We start from the raw sequence: 22,522 nt of genomic DNA on the forward strand, positions 1-22,522 counted from the left end.
ACTCAACGAATTTTGCTCAGAGTACAGGTTAATTGGGAAAAAGGTGCAATATATACCATTTTATCACTGCCGCTGGACTCTCTTAGTATAGCTATACATTTAATGCCAGACATGCCCTCATAATTCTGTATAATCTCTGTTAGCAGGGAAATTGTGCAACTGGTTTCAAAACCATTAGAGCACAGCAAATACCTAATTACATGTTTATAAACAAATGGTATGTTTCAGGAAAGATGACTCTGAGAAGCTATTTGAACACAGTTTTAAAACCTTGCTTACACTGTACTTCCAGTTTTAACAACTATGTGTAAGGAGGGAAATAGAATACAAAATTTTTAAAGTTTTATATAATATTGCATGACACATTTTACAATAGGCTACGATAGTTACAACTTGACCCTCAGCTAGTTATTTAACTTTCAGGGTTATGTGATAGTAATTTGATCTAACCATGTAAGTTCTCCTTTTTTGGTGGACTTTTTAACCTATTCACATGTCAAGGGACTCTCAGAACTGGGACACTTCTGAATCTTTTCTCATATTAGAGTTTTGTTGTCCAAAGGCCACACAGGGTCAGGTTCCTTCTGTTCCAAGACTTCCAGCTGAAGTCAGTTATGAGAAGCCCTTACTGAATGGGAGAGTGATACAGTGAAGTAAGCACCATTCTTAAATACTCTCTTTTATTCATATGCCTTTACTCTAAGTTGTACAAGATCTTCCTGAGTGTTCTTAGGATTTGTTTATTTAGTGTTTGATTTCTTGAGTAAGTCACCATAGAAATAAGTCTTAGAAAGAGAGGAAGTGGTTTTGTACATTACTTGTGCAACTCTGGCTGGTTTTTTTTTTAATGGTTTTGCGCTTTTTATGCCCAAGCAAGAAAAGTATTGCTCTTCCATCACCAAGTGTTACGGGTTCAGTTTTTGGGTTTTTTCCTCTTGTTGGAAGCTTAAAAGTGAAATTTAATATCCCAGTATAGATCTCTAGTACAAGATATTTTTAAGAATGAGGATGTTGACTGTCAAAAACATATGAACCCCATTAAGGTCTTTTGAAGGTTTAGGTGATGTTATTGATCCGAGATTTGACATTTATGAAGGAAAATAGTAAACATGAAGTTAATATTAGATACATAATTTTAAATTATACTGTTCCACTGTCCAAAAAGCTATGTCTTAACCAATTTGACCTTTCTGGCTTAAAAGATTTGAGTAGTCCATGTGCTAATTTGTCAGAAACTTTAATTTATTGATCAAATTTATGTGTGAAAAAGAGGGGCTAACCTGACTGGCAGTAGGTTCAGTGATCAGTTTGGAATCAACATAGCAATAGAAATTAACAGTTTCCATGCAGTTCAGAAGGACATTACAGCTTAGCTAATATAACCTTTAACTGCACATCTTTTCTCCATCTGCATGTCCTATTCAAAACTAAATTGAGAGATTTGAGCATGTAGTTCCCTGAGGTAATTATAACCTCAAATTCTAAAAGCATGTGATAAGTGTTTAGTTTAATAAATTTATGGGGGTGTGTATGAAACTTTTGCTAAATATATTAAAAAGATCAGACCGGATATCTGTAACAAAAATTGCTAGTGCCAGGGTTTGTGTGTTATTTTATTATTATGTAAATTGCTGAATTCAGTAACAGAGAGCTGCTTTGCCTGCAAAATAGGCTACTTTCACTGCCATTGTCTGATCATTCATAAGGAAATTCAAAGCTGACTGGGCAAATACAAAGCAGTGAAGTTTATGCCCAAGGCTTGATTGTTAGTTCTCACAATTCATTATGCTAATATATGACAGTACTTGCACTGCTGCTTGTAAAGTGCTCATTTAAGTAACTTTTCAAATCTTTTCTGTAAGTTTGTGTGTTCGGTAGGAATTTATTTGTGTTTGTTGACATGTATGTACAGACATCTAGTCAAACATAAGGTCCATCTTCTACTTTTATCAGAATAACTTCTTTTGTGTTTCTATTCGTGTTTTCTGTTCCTTTTTTTCTTTGGTTTAAAACTCTCAGGAGTAATTGCAGGAAAATACATAACTTAAAAGGCTGAGTAATCTGTGCCAGACTTGAATGAATGAATGCATAGGCAGCTAAAAATCTCTGTGTGACCTTTGTAAGTCAATGTCTAAATAGTTTATAGCTGCCTCGCAGATTTGTTTTGCAATGTTGACAATCATCATATTTTTCTCCCCACAAAAATGAATTTAGAAAAGCTGCTTATCTTGAAAAATGAAATGTGCTTTTTTCTGTTACTTGCATTGAAAAGTGTTAAGAAATACTATTTTTCTTTCCGAGTGTGTTTTGAACATGAGGTCTTCAGACATCAGACTGAATAATTAGTACTTTTTTTTTCTTTTAACACTTCATGAAAAAAATATTTTCTGAAAGTTGAAATTAAGCAGAAAAATAGAGAAAAATATTGTTGGGATCTTTTCAAATGTGCTGTTTTCATAGACTGACAAAAATGTTACCAGTTTTGTTTTCTAAGAATATTGACTAATTTTTTTAAAACTGAAGCAGAAAATGTTTGGCGTTTCAAAGTGTAGTGTTCTATTTCCCAGTTTTCATGTTTTGTGAAAGAGGTTCATCCTTTTTTATAGAAATCACTATACTCAGTTTTGCTCAGATTTTTTTTATTTTAGAACATGTATCTGGGAACAGCCTTTCTTGAATTGCATAGAGACAAATTACATGGTATGGAGTTTGATGTGTGCCTTAGGTTTTCTGATTTGCATCAACTTGAACTGTTTTGCAGTCTCATACTGAGAGTCTTGCCCTGCCAGCAGTTCACTGAGGCAGGACCACTAAATGCAGCAGAGCTGCTCACGTGGCTACATGTGCATTTTGGAGGGAGTTATGTGATGAGTTGCCACTACTGCTTGCTGATAACGAAAGGAGCAGTGTCCTGCTTTTGCCTCTGCAAGTGTCCTTCCCTCACTGTGTGGTGGTCACTCCTGAGATAAACCAGAGGACTCAGGCTTGTCCAAAAAGTCAGTGTATTTTTAGTTGCTTGGTGTAAGCTGCCTGAGCCAAGGGAGGAGCACCAGTTCTTCAAGGAAGCAGCCAGGGATGTGGGTGAAAGAACAGACACCCCCATTTTTCATGGTAGCATTCTCTTTAGATTTAGCTATAACCTGTAGCTTCATATTTGATGGTCTATGGATCTGGTATCAGTGGGCTGTTGTCTGAAGTTGTTAAATGACTTAATAGCACCTTTTAGTGGGGTGCCTGTGGAGAACGACGTATCCTGCTGGTATTTAGAAACTGGCATCAAACCAAGTTAATGGGAACTGTGAGCTCTTTTGAGCCTTTCCAAATGTTGTTCTTAATTCTTAAATATAAATCCATATAATGAAAAATGAATCATATATTTATGTAATACAAATTACCCAGTTAAGCTTTTATTCCAAAAGGACTAAGAAAAGTAAATTCTCCATATTATATGAAAACACAGAGAACATTTTCATTAATCTAGAATAGAGTGCTTGCAAATCAGAAGTAGTGGGTTAAGCATGCTAAAACCATTTTTTAAAAAGGTCATAGGTAAAAGATGAACTTGCTGGTTCTGTGTACGGTTGCTTTCAAGAAAAATGCTTCAACAGGTGCAAACATAGACTGCCAATATATTCTAATGCACTGCATTTTTGAGGTTCTAAAATTGCATACATTCATCTCTCAAACTCTTGAGTTTCTTCTAACATTTTCAGTTTATTTGCAACCCTGAAAGAATGTGTCAATATCTCATGATTATTCCACTTCATACTTCTATTTTGGTATTTAGATCTCAAGAGACTCCTATAGATGGGCAGCCTCCAGCGTTACCACCCAAACAGTTTAAAAAGAACAGTTGGAACCAAATTCATCATTCACACTCACAGCAAGAACTGGATAACCATATTAATGAAACATTTGATGTTCCTGCATCACCTGAAAAATCCACTGTAAGTTTTTTAATCCAGTTGAACCATTCTGCTTTTTATCAGAATGATAGTCCTGTTTTACATCAGCTTGGTTCTGAGGCATTTTAGAGCTGCTGTGTTTGTGCATTACCTTGCAGCATTTCTGTTATCCATACTGTCCCTTCTCTGGGTCCTGCTGGTTTTTCCACCTGCTGGAGTAGTGCTTTTTCAGTTGACAACAAATCACTACGTTGGGATGGTTATGCAAACATTTTGATCATTAGCTTTTCAGCACATACAGAAATTTCTACCTAACCTCCTCTTTGAGAAGTCATTTGCCATCGATTTTAAAGAAGACACTGCAGGTGTTTAATCTAGCTTTAGCTAAAAGGCTAAACCTGAAAATGCCTACCAGCTTCTAGAGTGGTTTTATCAGGAGAGGCTTCCTGAGTCTGTGGTTGCATTTCTCACCAGAATTTCTAAGAAAGAGTCTATCAAGAGACCTGTGACAGCAAATACAAAAATATGAACAAGAAGTTCTTCTTCCACAATCAAGCATGTGTGAGATGAGTAAGGTAGTCAGTTGATTGTCTGACTGAGGTGAGATCTCCCTGACCATTTTTGTGATTTTTGTCCTTCCAGAAGTTTTCCAGGGTTCTTGATTTTTATACTGATGTGGGACAAGAAACATGTTGCAGGATGGGAAAACTGTTTAACATCCAGATGTAGCAAATGCCATGTAAACAGTTTTGTCAACCTCCGGCATTCTAAATTTTGAGTCACCTCCCCAAACTGATATTTAGAAATGCCTTAATTTATTTTATTTGCATTCTGTAAACCTAGGGTGTTCTCTCAGGCCTTATAACAAAGTTAAGATTCCCATAAAACTGCTGTTTAATTTCATAGCTGGGGTTTTAAAAGTTTCACTTTTGAGTCTTTTATTAAATTTTTGAGTGTTTTGGGAATGTTGTAAAAATTTTTAGTTTAATTAGTAATGAAACAGAATTTGTAACAGCTTTGTCTTCAGCCAGTGCTTACCTGAGTCACATTGAAGTACTGTTCTGTTTTGAAAGATAACACTACTTTAGTCATCAAGTTTTTCTGTCCTGTATTCTGTTATCTTTACCAAATTGACAAAAATAACTTTCAGTTGTTTTTTTATCTCCTTTTAGTTTTGCAAAACCAACACAGCTGCATGAATGAGATTGTTTTTTTTCTCTGTGCACTGTCAGTGTGATTGTTTGCTGTGCTCCAGTGGGACCCATTTATGCAATCTCACTGAAGGCAGCACACTGTTGTAATTGAACATCTAATTTGGTCTGCTGATGACTTTTTATTTTGGGGACTACAGAAAAAGGAGCATAACATGATTGAAATTTTGGAATGTTGTTTTGTTTCAAAGTTGCTTTTCTGACCAGAATTCAGGTTCCTGCACCACTAAAGTCTGTTGTACCATCTCAAATATTTCAAAGAAAACCCCTCATCATTTTCACTGCATAAAGCTACTGCATTTCCTTTGTCTGTTGCATGTATGGAGAGTCTGCGTAGAAAGGTAGTAGGATACATATGGGAAAGGCAACTTTTTTACTCCATCTGCAGTCCCTAAGTATCCAGTCTGTCAGAAGTATTTGAAAACAGGTGTGGCCAAAGTCCCTTCAGTCAAACACATTAATGATGGCATACAGTGCTCTCTGCACATTTTTCATTATAAACTTCTGCTCAAAACAGCATCTTAAAGCAGGAAATTACTCCTTTCTCTCTGGGGAATGCAGTGGCACAAAAGCTGCCAAACGCTGCAGGTGAGCACTTGGTTGATGTTCATTGTGTCTGATCCCCCATGCCAGTGAGCATAGGCTGAAATGATTGGTCTATGATCAGGCTTCCTAAGACCCTACCTTCTCATTAACATTTCTTGAGCCGTTACTTTCCTTTCCCTAATTTTTTACTTTTTCATTACTGTGAATGCATTCGGCAAACTTTGTTTTGTTTTAACCAAGAACAGAAGACACCTGCAGTTGAGTTAACTTTTAATGAGCCAAGTTGTGCATACTTCTTTAACCTAGTGTAACTCCTGGTTCTGAACTTTCTTACATATAAAAATATTTGCTTTTTTAAGTTTATTTTTTATTTTTCTGAGTATGAGTTTTATGCTTTGCTGTAACTGGTAGCATTGAAAACTTCCTTAAAACACATTTCTTTATTACTTTGCATCCTCACTGCAGGAACTATAGAAATAGTAGCTAATGTTCAGTCTGTGAAATAAAGATGGGAACCAAGTAAAAATCACTTTAATGCACTAAGTTGGTATTTTTCAGGTTAAAAAGATATCTAGTATTCCTCAGTTTATTGGTATTTCCTTTAACAGTGTTGTTGTGATCCAAATAAGACCAAGAAGAACACAGCTAAAATTTTCAGAGTTGAATCAGTGCAGAGCATATGTCTCGCCTCATACTCCACTACACTGGAACGAGAGTAAGGGATAGGCTACCAAGATTTCCTTGCCTACTACCGGCATATTGCTGTTAATACAAAAAAAAGGACACCTTCAATTATCTTCCTTTTCATTGTATTACATCCTTATGCCAGCTTTTCACTGTGGTCTTAATTAAAAAGAATTTAAGAAGTTTCCATTTAGTAAGCTGTTTTTCTTAGAATTTTGAAGCCAGGTAGTCTTTTCTAATATTCTTTCTTACTTTGAGCTTGCTTTGACAGAACACACCTTTAACTTACTTATGTCCAAGACTCTTCAAGGTGTAATTCTTCCCTTTTATGCAAATCCAAGATGTTTGTGTTATTGCTTCCTGTTTTCTCAAGTGTCCAGGAGCAACTATTTGACAAGGAAACTGCAGAATTATTAGATACAATATCCTCAAAGCCTAACTGTGATCAAAATACGTACTAATATAATACCACTTTTGTCTACTAGCCCAATGGTGGTGTCCCCCATGACAATCTTGTTATGATCAGAATGAAACCAGATGAGAATGGAAGGTTTGGCTTCAATGTAAAGGTAACAGTACATCTATTCCTTTCACATTTATTAAGGTTATTTTTTGGCATTTGGGACTTATTACTAATTTGATTTGTTTTTAAAGGGTGGATATGATCAGAAGATGCCAGTAATAGTGTCCAGGGTAGCTCCAGGAACACCTGTAAGTTATCAAAAAAGCAAACTTGGTAGCGATATCTGTGTATCTTGAAAGATGTATTGAAAATGATAAATTATTTCATAGCTGCCTATGAAAATTAGTTTTCGCTATAACATTATCAGAACAAAGCAAGTTATGTGCCGTAGGAATTTGATGGGGCTTTATAATATATTTTTTGAAGTTCTTCAATCCTCAAAAGTATTTTTTTCCTACTGAAACAAAGTTTAATTTCTGAAAATTACAGGGCATTACAGATGCTCAATGTGCACTGGTACTTGAGCTGTGCCATCCTAAAAATACTTCTACTTTATTACTTTTTTTAGATACAGACATTCAGTAATTTCACATAAATTACGTATTGAAAAAGTGTTAAAAATAACTAAAATAGCAAATGTCTTACTTTAGTGACAGATGTAGCTGAGTAAAGCCAAGATGTAGATTAAAACCAGACATTATGAATCATTCATCAGGTCTGATTGCATGTTGTTACTGATGTTTAGTGACTATAAGAGTGTCTTCTAACTAGGCACAATATTTGTCAATTTATTGCCAGAAATACTGACCTGGTATTCAACTGACTGGAGTCAGCTCTGTCTATACCTTTGAGAGTTAGAGTGGAGTTAACCATTTATTTGCTTATTTAAGAACTTTAAGAAGTTCTTTCTTTTGCAGGCTAGTTTTTTTGGGTTTTGGGGAGTTTTTTGGGTTTTTTTTTACTCTTTGAAACTATTGAAATTTTTGCCAAAATCACTGTTCTTGTTAATGATTATCCCTGAGATATTTAATAATGTGAATAATTTTGGCTTGAAACATTCACTCTCTAGGGAGAAGATTGTTGGTGATGGCTTGTGCTCTCTCTCTTCTGCAATGACATTTAGACTGCGATTATAATAACAATTTTTATTACCCGATTCTTCTCTCTGGGATTACTGGGAGTTGTGCATTGTATTTTGCCATTACCATGTTTAGGTATTTTAGACCTGAAGCATATAAGCCTGTGAAATTGATTTGGACAAGGTATTGCCATGTTACTCCCGTCCCTTCAAAGATAAAAACATCCTGCTCTTTAATTGCCTATACAAAGTGTGATTCAAACAGAGGAGCTTTCTGAGCTGAGGGATAGGGTAACTGCTGCTGAAAGACATGTTACAGTGCCAGTCACCTCCCAGCTGCAAATGGATTCCTTCATGGGAATGGCACTGCCTGTGTATTGTGTAATGCTTAGATTCATCATTTGAATACAGTACAGCAACCATAGCAACAGGGCTGTTAGGATTCAAGAGCCCAAGTATAGTTACTTTAAATTGTTATTTTAAGGTAAGAAATTGGTAATGGCTTCTGTTACAGATGGTTTTGTGCTTTTCCCCCAACCTTGCAGGCTGATCTCTGTGTCCCTCGTTTGAATGAAGGGGACCAGGTTGTGCTGATTAACGGCAGGGATATAGCAGAGCATACCCATGACCAAGTTGTAATGTTTATTAAAGCTAGCTGTGAGAGACACTCAGGGGAACTTGTGCTCCTAGTTCGACCCAATGGTGAGTGACTTGTATATCATAATTAAAAATAAAAGTCCACACCCTGCTCTTGTTTTCTAACCTCCATTTTGTGTCCTGGGATGGCATGTTTAACCTTCAAGAAAGAGCTCCCTCCCCTGAAAAGGAATTGCAACAACACAGTGTATAGATCCCATACCTAAGGAGCTGTGTATAACTAGGTGTTGAAAACTAGTAAAAAAGTCAGAGATCAAATATTTCTAACAGAGAGCTAATTTAAATTTTGTTCTCACTCTCATTGATAAAAGTGTCCAGAAAGCTATATGGATATTGAATGTATTTCATGAGGTTACTGTTATTCCCTTAAGGAAAATTTAAACCAAACACAAACAAAAACCCCTCACCAAATATCCAGTGTTTGGATGACTTTGGAGGTCAGTATATACAAAATACTTCCATACATTTTTAAAACAATTCAAAACCACTGGTAATGTTTCTACTTGAGGAGGCTTAGTAGAAGTGCTAAAATGCAGTCTAAATAAAAGCTTATGCAATGTATTCACAAAATACACTGTTGGATTGTAGCCAGCAGATGGGCACTGGATTTAATTCTGCTGCACCTCCTAACTATAACAGAGTTGGAGAGGAAAAAGCAAAATGAAAAATATTGATGTTTAATTGGAATAATTGAAATTACTTTTGCAGAATACCTCACCCACCTTATAAAACCTTTTCCCTTACTTGCTAATTTGCACTCCGCATTTACATGTCCTATCATTCTGTGTGTAAGTTCTCTTGCAGCTTTTGTGGTCTTACTTTCTTTTTCAGACAAAATTGTGAGCTTTGTTTGCAAATTTGCTAAAACAAACTGTCTTTCCCTTTGTGTGTTGATTATCTTTGTATTCTGGAGAAAAACATGTGAGTTGTAGAAGTGAGGAGTTGCCAGTTTCCTCCTTTGTAGTGATGTGATATAATTTAAAAAGAGGCTTTTGAGCAGCATGTCTCTGTTAGGTGTAGCAGAAGATTTCCGAGTTTACAGGCACAGCACATATAGAGCATTGATAGCTTTATTATGCCACGTATTCATGCAATTTTCTCAGGTGGTCTGCACATCGTGCCCTAATTACTGAAGCCTAAAATGAGTTCTAAGTGAATTGTAAGTAAAATGTAAGTGCAGCTGTGATGACATCAGAGGCATGATGTGAGATTCTGAGATTAGGGAGTTACAAGGCAGGGTATAACGTGAGTTTTGATAAAAATTTTAATGGTCAGTGATGGTGCTTTCACATAAAGTTACTTTTACACCAAAACCAAAAGTTTTATTGTTGATTATAATGATCAGTAAAGGCTATCTGTCCTTGCTGATGGGAACTAAAATCAATGTGCTAATAAATGTGTGTTTTTCTACAGGAGGAATGTGGTGTTTTTGCTGTTTTAAATAAATGATTTAGAGCTAACTTTAGTCAAACAGCATCTTCAGTCAGAGCATTCATACCTTTGCTTGTTCTAGCTGTCTATGATGTTGTGGAAGAGAAGCTGGAGAGCGAGCCTGATTTTCAGTACATCCCTGAGAAATCTCCACTTGATGGTGTCCATCAAGATGATAATGCTCTGAGGGAATCCATGATTCAGTTAGCAGAGGGGCTTATCACTGGAACTGTCTTGGCTCAGTTTGATGTAAGTACTGTATCGCCTGGAGCTGGATGCAAGTTTCAAGTCTTTTGGGATAGCAGTTATTTTAACAGAGCAGTTTTCAATTAAATCTCGGTACAGTCAGCATCTTTTAGCAAAACAATTGTCTTACACTCTCAAAAGAAAAATAACCAAAGGAAAAAATCAAACCTGTATGTGCAAACTTAAGAATGCCTAATCCTAGGTTTTCATTTCATAAATAGCTTTATTTATTTCTTACACTTTCTGAGGTTATCAGGGACATGCTAATAAAATATTTTCATAAAGATGAAGGCTGTAGAATGTCTACCAAAATACATGTTCTGTACTCAGGCCTTCCACTCCATACCTAAGTTGCTGTAGAAACTGAATGACACCGAGCTGTTGACATTTTGTGGGCATTCTCAAAGAGGGAAGGTAAAATAACCAATGAAACTACTGCCCTAATGTTAAAGGTTAATGTAACTGTGTATTTTATAAATAGTTGATTTTTATTGACATATTTCAGAATAGTAGTGCACTTCCTGTGGGGCCCTAAGCTGCTGATAGCCATGGTCTTTCTTCAGCACGGACTTGTGCCTTGGTGATATCCATCTTAAATGCATGAGAATAAGTGGCTTAAAGCAGGAAGCAGTAGCTTTGTAAAACACAGCAGTGCGAATTCTGTGAATTCCTCACCAAATGGACACCTAGCATTATATTTTGCAATATAAGTTTATAAAATGTATTTTATATACCATTCTTTAAGAACTTCGGTAAAATTTCCTTTTATGTTTAGAAAGAGCAGATTTTTTCTAAGTTATTTAAAATTCTCCTTTAATATAAGTTTTTGTTCTCTCTAGCAAGTTCAGTGTATGAAAGTTTTTTAAAGTGCTTTTTTTGAACCTGGATCATTTCACTGATATTTTTTGTAGCACAAGGGTTGTGGCAATGCATGACTAAGGCATGAAAGGGCAGGAACCTCTCCAAGGCAATTCCTGTGCAGGAAAAGTGCAAGGTATCCAGGATTTGCTCTACAGTTACTGGAATACAGAAGGAAAAAACCCCAAAAAATCTACCTGCAACGTAGGTAGATGCCTATACATGACACAATCTGCTTGCCCCAGATGACCAAGTGGGATGTCAGTATCAGTGAGTTCACATATCAGTGTATAATACTACTTTTTCTCGGGATCAATGTTCTAATGGAAGCTTGAAATTTAACATTCACTTTGTCTTAAAACAAATCTTGGTTACATCTTGGTCATTTTCAGTGATCCCAGAGCATAACTAAATTTATAGTGCTTTATTTTTAAAAGTATTTTCATGTTTGTTGAAGCTACTGTTGCTCAGTAGTTTTTGTTCTGAAAAGCACCTCTTTTTAGAAAAACTCTATTTAGGCAAAGAATATAATAATGAGTCTATTGCATCTATTATGTTCTGACCATCAGCTTTGTCTTTTAGCAATTGTATAGGAAAAAGCCTGGAATGACAATGTCTTGTGCCAGATTACCTCAAAACATTTCCAAAAATAGATACAGAGACATTTCGCCTTGTAAGTACTTCTATTTGTATATGTGCTCTAAAAGTATTTCACTGTGGTTAGTAAATAATACTGTAACATCTTTCTAAATTTTTTTTCAGATGATGCTACACGGGTTATTTTAAAAAGTAATGAAGATTACATCAATGCAAATTATATAAATGTGAGTTGTATTTTTCAGAAGTGCTTCTGACATGAAGTAATTTTACAGTTTTTCAATGAAAAAATTAATTTTAAAAATCTATTTTTTATAAATTTAGTTCAGGCTAGAATGGCTACTAAACCTCTAGTCAGGTGGTTTGAAATTCCCTGTAGATAAACTTACTTTCTAATGTTTTGTGGCACATCTTTTCATAAATATTAAAGTCTAGCCCCACATTTAATGAAAGAATGGTGACTGAAAGTAAAGAAATGATAACTGAAGCCAGCCCTCTCCAAAGCAATTAATTCTTTTCTGATTACTTTTGTAACAGTTGTGTTCAACAACAGTAAAGTTTAATTTGGCATCACTTTCTTTTGCATCTTGTTTTTTTCATTGTTAGTAACAGCAAAATTACAGCTACTTACTTTAATGAAAAAAAGCAGATATTAAACTCTGAGATCAGTGTTAACACCCTAGTGTCAAAAACCCACAGAGCAAGAAATATTTGCACCTGAATTATTTGCCAACTGCTCTGTTACTTCTTTTTTCAACCATTAATCTTCATTATGGCAATTACCTGACTGTCAGTTCATATGAAAAGTGTATTTGAATTTTTGTAGTAATTTTGCATGTGAAACACTTAAAGAATCTTTATCTGTGCCAATTTGTGCTTGCTAGCCTTTAAGAATTAGAATTAATGTCATGGATGTTTTTTTAATCTATTAGTTACTAAACTGTAAATGTCTGATGCCTGCCTTCCATTTGCTGTAGGAATTGAAATAATGACTTTGTCTTCTCTTAGATGGAAATCCCTTCTTCCACAATAATAAACCAGTACATTGCTTGTCAAGGTCCATTACCGAACACATGTCCTGATTTTTGGCAGATGACTTGGGAGCAAGGCTCTTCTATGGTTGTAATGTTAACAACTCAAGTTGAACGGGGCAGAGTAAGTAGAACATTTCCTTAAATATCACTTCCATAATCTTCTAAAAAACTGTTGGTGATTAGCCTTTAAAAGATTAGAGGAATATACCATTGTGGCATAAAATATGACAAGGGGATAAGAGGAAATTGCTTTAAACTAGATGAGTGTAGGTTGAGGAGATAGAAGGAAGACATTTTTTACAATGTGGGTGGTGAAATACACAAGTTGCACAAGGTGCCCAGAGAGGTGGTGAATGTCCATCTCTGGAAACATTCAAGGTCAGGTTGGATGGGGCTCAGAGCAACTCAAATCTAGTTGGAGACGTTCCTGCTCATTGCAGGGGGTTGGACTGGATGGCCTTCAAAGGTCCCTTCCAGCCCAAACTGTTCTATCGTTCTGTAACTGTTTTTCATAAAAGCAGTGCATTCCTAATACGTCTGCAATGATGAGTCCTAGATTTTAAATCTTCTGGTGTTGTTAATGCAGCTATTATTTAAACTTTGTTCAGTCCTGAAATGCACTTAAGTCTTCATGTATTTCTTAAAATATTTTTAGTCTGCTTTGTTTGGTTCTTTTTTGTGAAGTAAAAGGCATCTAGAATTTACCTTCATAGGATTTTTTTCTCTAAACTTCAAATGAGGGAACTCCAAGAAGTTGAATCAGTTTTTGTAGAGTACTTCTTTGATATGTAGTGAGATTTAATTTTTAAGGCAGCCTAACACAGCTTTGTAGTGTTAATATCCCATGCCTGGATGGCTGTCTTATCAAGGATTTTCTTAAAGCTTGAAATCTAAAATTTTCCATAAAATGTTATTCTGTGTCTATAAAGATTTGTTTAATCATATGAAATAATCATTGTCCTTTAATTTGTATATAAAACGTGTAAAAATAGAATACTAATAAAAAAGTAATTAGAGTCAAAATTAGTCACTGTGTATGGTGCTGTAAAAGGCCTCAGGTGTATTTTGTGGCTTGTTTGGTTGTGGTTTAAGCTGTAGTTTTTCCTTGATAGCTTTGGGTTTTATGCAGTTTTATCCTTTGGAGATAGGCAAAACAATCAAGTCTGGTCATGCACACAGTGTACTTCCAGAGTTACTTGGTTTAGTCTGGAGCATTCCCACTAGCACTGGCTGGTTAAGTGTGTGGACAGAAATGACAGTCTGGAATAATAGTGTAGTGGAATTCCTCCATATCAGGATTTCTTTTGAAGATGGATTTATAGTGGGTTGTGGCTGTTCTGATCAACTTGAACTGCAGTTCAGCTGTCTGTATATATTCTGACTTTTTAATAACCATATATCTGCTGTGAGGTCAGGACTCTAAATAGAATTAAAATAATTGAAGGGGAGTTGCAGTGTTTTTAAACCATTTTTCAGTGACTCAATGTTTGCATGATGCTGCCTGCTCCCAAATAAACATGATTAGAGGAAATTTCAGTACAAGTGCCCTTTTACTCTGAGTTTTCTTTGCAGATCTGCTAAGAACAGACTTGCAATAGCAGTTCTCTGAGGTTCCCCCACCCCTTCAATAATGGTATTTGTGGAGTTCTTTGGAGAGCTGCTTAATAATGAAATAAAAGGACTTACCTGTCTTATACCCATAGGCAGACTCCCTGCTCTAAAGCTGATCATGAGGCTTCTGACATCACTATCCCACTGCATGCCGGGATGTCTCAGTGGAGCAGGAAGTCTGCATATCTGGCTGCTCTTAAAGAATCGCCAGGTGGGTTGGAAATGCAAAAGTACACTTGAGCTGAAATGACCTCTGTAATTAGGCATTTAAGCCATACATCAGAAGTCATAGTGTTTGAAGTTTTCATTCACGTTTGAGGACTTGATAGGGAGTCTTTGAAGTCCACCATCTTCATCCCCCTATTTTCTGCATTAGCATAGCAACTTTTTTTGTTGCTTATCTCCTTTTTTTTTCATTTGTTCTTTTCCCATATAAATGTACTTTGAGAAGGTCACATTAGGATCTTGGAGGTCAGAAATGTTTATAAAGCAGCATCTTTGTCACTCAAGTGTTAAGATGGAATATTTGTAGATAAGCTCTTAAAAAAATTGTAATGGAAGTTAAAGGCATCCATCTTCAGTTAAACTAACTGCAAGAGCTGGTGCATGTGTCCTCTTGAAAAGAGAAACAGGAAATCTCTGTGATACCTTATTTTATAAACAGTAATTAGGTAACAAAGTCTACTTGGTAAGTAAATTAATAGTGATTACAAAATGACCAAAATAATCTGTAACAAACAAAGGTTTAAAGACTAGAGAAAATGAAAATAATACTCTGAATTTAAACACAGGCATCTTTAAAAATGTGTTGACCTTAGGTTAAATGCCATCAGTACTGGCCAGAGCCGTCAGGAAGCTCATCATATGGGAATTTCCAGATTACCTGCCATTCAGAAGAAGGAAATCCTGCTTATGTCTTTCGAGAAATGACATTGACTAATCTGGAGGTAAAATCATAATATGTTTTCACGTATTAACCTGCAGAATCCTTGGATACTACCTAAAACGTACTTAGACTTTCTTTTCAACTTGGTGGCATGGCCATGTAAGTGGAACTATTTATTTCTAGAACCCTCTAGAAAACTACTCATATTGTCATGTACTTACCTCGGAGAGATTTTGTCCATAGAATGATAACAAATCTTTCATAAGCAAAAATATCACAGAGATTTAATTTTCATGATCCTATTAATTGGATCACATGAAAGATACATTATTTATCCTAAAAGTTTTTACTGGTGTCTTTCATAACCTGGCCAAAGAAAAAAGTAATAAAAGAAGTTGAGAAACTTGTTATTCCCTTGATGTTTTCAGAACATGAGATGTTAGAGGTGTTTCATCATCACAACTGAAAGTATTGTAGAGGCAAACAGTTCTTAATAATTTCATCTTGAACAATATGTGCAAGACATAAATCCTGCTGAGAGAAGGATGAATCTGGAGTGGTGACTACATGCAAACAAGGACCTTTTTGAACATGCATTGCATGATTTTCAGGGCATGGGTAGTTTTCAGAGCCTCCCCAACCAGCATTTCAATCTCAGAAATGTTTGGAAATGAGTATCTGGAATTTAGTTCACATACTTATTTCTCATTGCTTGGGTAACCAGATGAAAAGCCGGTTTTATAGAGCTGCCTTTTAGTCAATGTGCAGTTAAAATTCCTACCCTATGTCCTGTTGAGACAATTGCTCATCTGCTATCAGCCGTGGAATCTCTGTAAACGATTCAATGCCTAAAGGCTATTTAAAGTGCAGTAGCTCCTGTTCTTTTGAAATGCGACTCTGGTTGCCCGGGCTGTCCCCTGCCCTAAGCAGAGGCCGATTGATTATATTTGTGATTTCAGAGCAAGGGCCAGAGGGAGTGGAAAACAAAGTCATTGTGCATTGTAGGTGTAGGAAGTGGAGATGAAGGCAAAACAATGCTGCTGTTCACACAGGGTCTGAAGGAAAGCTTTTATGTCTGATCTCCCCTCCCTACCCTAGTTCTGGTATTTGATCTTGTAAGATACTATCTCATTCTGTTAAATTTGGTTTGCTAAGAATATGGCCACCTTCTTGTACATCTAGTGTTCAGTTAGATTGTTGGTATCCTTGAACTATCCTTTGCTATTATGTGCTGTGTAATTTTTTTAACCTGTTGAAGATGTAAGCATTTGTGGATTTCCTTTTTTCTTTTAAGCAAAAAAACCCAAAAGTAATTATAAAATCCAGGATGACCAATGGTTAACACTAATAAAGCACTGCTAGTTGCCTGAAGCCACTTTGATTATGGGTACAAGTTGCTATAAATGTACTATCGATTTTTTTAATTACTATTTTTGGGGGTTTTTTTAATGGGACCTGAATTACCCTTGATTAATGTTTCTGATTAGAAAGAGGAGAGCCGCCAGCTGACCCAAATCCAGTACATAGCATGGCCTGATCATGGGGTTCCTGATGATTCCAGCGATTTCCTAGATTTTGTGTGTCTTGTGCGAAAGAAGAGGGCTGGCAGAGAAGAACCTGTTGTTGTTCACTGCAGGTATCAATTTTTTTTCCAACTTTAGTAAATCATTAAAGTGAACTTTTTATCATCAAATAGCTGTTCTGTGCTTTGTTCTTGAAATAAATATTTAATTGTATCTGCTTAGGGGATGACAGGAAAACTCAACATTGAAATAAAACGAATATTTAACATGGTAATCACATTTCAGTAAGCAAAATTTTGGATAGCAACATGTGTTGATCTGTGCAGGGATTTTGCTGGAGTGTTTTGTTTACAGTTTAAATGCTTAACAATCTACATAATAGTTCAGGGGAATGGAAAACATACTTGGTAACCATGAGGAATAGGTTCCTATTCTACCAAGCTCTAGAATAGCTGTATAAATGATCCATAGTGGAGAATGTGGGTGGTTTATGGAAAGATTGATTAAATGACATTTTTTCTCAAATCTGCAGTCTTACAGTACATGATATTATGATACATACATTAAGGTGAGACAGTTTTCTCAACAATTTACCTTCGTCATGAATTAAAATAACTGTTGTTTAGATCTTTATGTACACGTGAAACGTGGTTTTTTTCTTGTGCAGTACTTTTTAATAGCATTCTACATTCCTGTAGTGAATTTCAAAATCTTAATCATTTTAAAATAACTAATTAGCAAACTAGAATAATGCCAGTTGTTTTCAAAGGAACATGTGCTATCACAAGTCTTGGAGAACAGTTCTGTGAATAATATTTGACCTCTCAGTTCCTGAATACTCCCCAGACTCACTGTTCCTGAGTCAGGCATGTATTATTGTTCCTTTCAGAGAGAAGCTGGGAAGTGTAAGGGATAAAATAAAGACTACAGGTAAACTAGACATTTATTGAAGGAGATGAAAGAAAAAGAAAAACCCACCTTGTGTATCAGAAATTGTATTTTGTTAGTTCTGCTCTCAAGTTCTGTTTTATGCAGGTCAGGGTGAATCTTAGTGACTAGTGAAACTAGTACCAGAATGCCAGTGTCTTAATTGATACTGTTTTTCAGCTCCCATTATTGATGTACTTCTGGTTAATATCATTGTGCAAAAATGGTGAAAATGGCAGCCATATACAATCTCTATGATATAAAGCATGCAAGTCTACAGAAACACTGCAACAACGTTGTGGAGTAGGAACAGTTTCATTTATCTCAAGGAGGCATCAATTCAGCTCCAAACTGATAATTTCCATGTGTAATTGAAACTTGTATGAAAAATTTAGGTTTCACAGAAGAAAAGAGATGGGATATCACAGTTGAACATAATTTACTTCATTGGCCCAACTTGGTGGCTGTTGAGAAGTATGACCAAATTCCATCAGGGAGTCAAGCAGAAGGAGCCCAGGTGTTCCTCCATATGGTGCATGCACTCTATTTTTAACATCTCTTCAGTATAATAGGGCAGGGCATTAGTATAACAAAATTTGTTTTCAGGACTAAGCTACCAGCTTTAGTGCAAGGACTCCAAGTAGCTAGTAGAAAATTATTTTATTTTGTACAATAATAATTTAAAAACAAAATGGTCCAAACCCACAGAGATTATAAGGCAACAAAGGCCTTAAGGAATTGGAAAGGTTTTTGTTATATTGAGCTACACAAGCCACTCGTTTCTGATATTGTGTCTTGTGGTTATTTTTATCTTTATAAGGTCTTACTGGTTTTGTTGAACAGTTTCTAATTCTGTAAATTCACCATGACATGGTGAACCACCCATCCTGTCCGTGTCCTTCATGATTTTCATGCCCTCATGTCTCAGTGCTCTGCTCCATCAGTCAGTGATTTCTTTTTCCAAGCTGAAGAGTCGTATCCTACCTTATGTTTATCATAGGGAACTTAGCACATTTTCCATCGTTCTTGTCCTTCTCCGAATCTTTTGAAGTTGTGAAATGAGTCATTAGGTTCTTTGACAGTTACTGTTTGTTCCTGCTTGGTAAAGCATTCTGCATTTAAATTCTATATGTATAAATTATAGAAATATGAAATACTACTGAATCATTTTATATAACCAGCACATTTACATCTTGTCCTAAAATTCTTATGACATCACTGAAACACAGAGTAGCTTTAATGCCACCTCCTGGACAAAGATTTAAATAGTTGTTTAGCCAGACTTAATTTGAAGTTACTCTTTAAAATCAGAACAAGTAACTTTCAGAGTTTGAAATGTTTATATTAATCACTTTAGATACAAATATTTTGATTTATTGTATGAGTTGGGATAATGCTGGCATTTCAAAATATGTATTTGGCCCTATATTCCAATATGGGGAAACACTTGTTTTCTATTTCAAAAGTGCAGCATTAATTGAAAAATTTGAAACTGATCATCAAATTCATGGTTAAATATTCAATCCTTAAGGCTTGCTACTTCTGGAAAAGCATATGTGTATATAAAACAAAGTAGATAAATCTTCAGATTTGTTTTATTTTTAAGGGAAAAAAATGTTTGTCTGTAAGCTCTCTTGATAATCTTGCATTCTGAGATGTGTATGTTATGGTACTTCGTTGTCTTCAAAGGGATTGCTATTATATATTCCTTTTCAATCTATGCAATCTAGATCTAGATTGTACTTTTTACTAACAAGAAAACAATCTTTATTGTCATCTTACAGAGGCTTCTAGTAATTGTTCTTTTCCTTATTTGGATATAAGAAGGTATGGATCACATGAAGGACATGATTATTATTTTATTGGCCCAACATTGCAGAAAACATCATTTCAGTAATGCTCAAACTGGCACAACGTGCCCAGCATATGCTCGTGTTTTGTTATCCTTTAGATGTTAGTGTGGTTTATAAGGTGATCTTAATAAACATCTCTCTAAGTTCTGCTCAGGGGAATGGCTAGGTGAAGCAGTTCCTCTTCCAAGGAATGGCAGTTTTGTACTGCCCTGTTCAGGCAGGACAGAGGCTGCTTCCAGACGCAGACACAACCAGTCTAACCCCTGCCCCAGCAGTATGGGAGTCATGATCAGCCCTGAGAATCCATGAGAAGGAAGGTCTTCAAGAATGAACTGTACTCCAGACACTTGATTTCATTTTCCACTTTGGTTTTTTTTTTGCTGTTTCAGTGCTGGGATTGGACGGACAGGGGTTCTGATCACGATGGAGACAGCGATGTGTCTCATTGAGTGCAATCAGCCTGTTTATCCACTAGATATTGTAAGAACCATGAGAGATCAAAGAGCCATGATGATCCAAACACCTGTGAGTATCATCCCTGCTGTTCTGTGTTGCAGAACAATAATTTTCTATGATCTAGTCATGTTGGATGGATTTTTAATATACTTGTTGATCATATTGCAGAGATCACCTTTACCCAGTGTAGCTGTAGCCTTGGCTCCAGGCAAGAATAAATTCCTAAGGCTATTGGAAAAGAGCAATTCTTTAAATTTCTACAGAGAAAACTTGAAAAAAAAGCAGCAGCTGTTTGAAGGATACTTGGCAAATAATGACAAAAAGGGTCAATTTTCAGCGATGTAAAAATCACTCAGAGGAGAAAGCAGGAGCCTGATTCCAGGTGTTAAGAATGGGAGTAGTATAAAACATAAAGACAGAAAGAATCAAGACATGCAAGAAAAAACTTCAGTGATGAAATTCAGTGATTTTATGTTGCCTTAGTTGTAATGGAAACAAGCCTTTACTATGCCCTGTAGTGACTTAAAGGGAAATTATCAGAAAAATAATAGTTTTAAAAATCAGTGTTATTAAATCTGATGCAAAATGCATCAAAGCAATCATAAGCACATTAAGTCTAAGAAGGTAACTCACTACAAGGATTCTTTTGGGGCTTTCATGACATCTGATGTACCTTAAGATACCAGAACTTTTCATGCACCTGTAATGTTTGAGTTTTGTGAGATAATTCATGTGCATTTCAGACTTGTAAGTGTTTTAGAACAGATTTAGAAACTTGTTATTATATCAGTCAGGTATTGCTTACCTGTAAGAGCAGTTTGGGTTTATGTTTTTAGAAAGTACCTGTAAAGGGTGAAAAGGTTGAGTTGTGTTGTCTTTCAGAAAGAAAAAAAAAAACCAACTTGGGCTTTCGGTTGTTCCAGACTTTGGATAGTTCCAAGTTTTTTATTTTTTTGAAGGAGTAATCATGAGTAATTGATATAGTTTTACTCCTAGTATACAGCATTTAGAGAAAGTATCTTGAAGGAGAAAAGGCACTAGATCCAATATCAAATCACAATTACCTGAAGGTTATTACTCGCTATAGTAATTTTCATGTCCCTGCTGCTGTTCCTCTGATCAAATCTGAGTAAACCTTTTGTGTTATTCAGAGAGTACTAAGACTGACCAAAAGTATGTATGTGTCTCCATTTCTAGGTCATCAGTCATTCGGTGCAGCTGAATTCATGTTCCAGTATTCATATTTCACTAAAAAGTTGTATTATTCAGGTAGCACAGGAAGGATGAGAAAGGTGATGATACATGAAAAATAGCAAAGGATGGCTCTTGCTGTTTGTGACAGTTCTACAGGATGAATAGCTGTCTCTCTACCATATGTAGAGGGGAAGAAATGTTATTAGTAAAGGTAGGAGTTGCAGTGGTAAGGGTTTTAACTATTTTTTCACATTATGTGCTAAATATCATCTGGTCTCCTTATTTTTTTTAGAAAACCAAAATTTTCAAGATTCAGTGAAAAGCAGGTGTTTAGTGCATGAGAGGGAGAAGGTCTAATAAAGGAATTGGGTTTTTTAAGGTTTCATGAGCATCAGCTGTTCCCGTTTCTCCTTTGGCAGCCTGGTGCTGGGTTCGTGTGTCCCGAGGGATTCACTCGCTGTCCGCCGGGGGGCGCTGTGCGCGGCCAGCTCAGGCGCCCTCGGGAGCGCGGGGAAAACACAGATTTTACCCAGATGGGCAGAAACGGAGCTGTTTCATATACACGCCACAGGACAGTAAAGAATGATTCTAGTGCTAGATATGTCAACGTTCCCTTTTAAGATCTGACATCACTAACTCTACTGCACGGAGAGGGCCGTTCCACGACCCTGACAGTGCAGGTGTGCTGGAGTTCTAACCAGCATAGACACATTGTGCAGGATGCAACGGGAGTTGTGGTGCTTTGCAATTATTTCGGTTTGTTTTCATTATATTCTAATTTGATTACTGTCGGGGTTTTTAACTATGATTTGTTTAAAACAAACCTTTAGTGGCCTCTGTGTATGCAGGTGCTAGACCTGGATTCATTGAGGAGTTAGACATTATATAATGTTAAGAAACAGGAGTTCTGGGTTTTTCAAACGTGAAACAGTTTTCTTTTGTATCAAATTCTGAGAGGGAGGTGCCAGTAACATGCCAGAGTTAATGTAAGTATGAAAAAGTGCTTTGAAACTATGACTTCTAAATCTAAGGGCGTGGAAACATCAGGTCAGTGAATTTCATCAAGGAAATAAAGAGCAGAAAATTACTGAATAGGTGATGTTGTAACAATAATAATACTGGGTTTGTAGGTATGACTTTTGGCATATATTTCAAAGTACCCTTCATCCTGTTCTTCTGTTGAGAAGCAAAATGCTCTCATCTGAAGTTCCTTTTGTGTTGGGTTTCCTAAACTAACTTTGAAGCACAGTTCTTGGCGTGTGAAGAGAATGGGATGGGGAAATCTTAGAGGCCTTTTCTGTTTCCAAATGACATTTTTCAATTACATTTCTTTTCAATTTACTGAATCTACTTTCCTTTTCA

General features: G+C 36.1%; 1 protein-coding gene across 7 annotated transcripts in view; it reads left to right on the forward strand.

The window, feature by feature from the left end:
- Nucleotides 1-22,522, forward strand: part of PTPN4 (protein tyrosine phosphatase non-receptor type 4) — a 112,049-nt gene that overhangs the window by 82,929 nt on the left and 6,598 nt on the right. For 3 of the 7 annotated variants that reach the window (XM_048309986.1, XM_048309989.1, XM_048309991.1), the window contains 12 exons: nt 3,788-3,947; nt 6,832-6,915; nt 7,001-7,057; nt 8,433-8,589; nt 10,058-10,224; nt 11,662-11,752; nt 11,842-11,903; nt 12,685-12,831; nt 15,140-15,268; nt 16,695-16,843; nt 19,900-20,035; nt 21,164-22,517. In XM_048309986.1, coding sequence (XP_048165943.1) covers nt 3,788-3,947; nt 6,832-6,915; nt 7,001-7,057; nt 8,433-8,589; nt 10,058-10,224; nt 11,662-11,752; nt 11,842-11,903; nt 12,685-12,831; nt 15,140-15,268; nt 16,695-16,843; nt 19,900-20,035; nt 21,164-21,253 — 1,429 coding nt within the window. In that variant the 3' untranslated portion in view covers nt 21,254-22,517. Of the gene's footprint in view, nt 1-3,787; nt 3,948-6,831; nt 6,916-7,000; nt 7,058-8,432; nt 8,590-10,057; nt 10,225-11,661; nt 11,753-11,841; nt 11,904-12,684; nt 12,832-14,413; nt 14,533-15,139; nt 15,269-16,694; nt 16,844-19,899; nt 20,036-21,163; nt 22,518-22,522 lie in introns of those variants that run through there. The other 4 variants (XM_048309987.1, XM_048309990.1, XM_048309992.1 and 1 more) reach the window with 2 other exon arrangements.

Source organism: Corvus hawaiiensis, chromosome 7 (assembly GCF_020740725.1).
Source record: "Corvus hawaiiensis isolate bCorHaw1 chromosome 7, bCorHaw1.pri.cur, whole genome shotgun sequence".
Taxonomy (NCBI): Eukaryota; Metazoa; Chordata; class Aves; order Passeriformes; family Corvidae; genus Corvus; species Corvus hawaiiensis.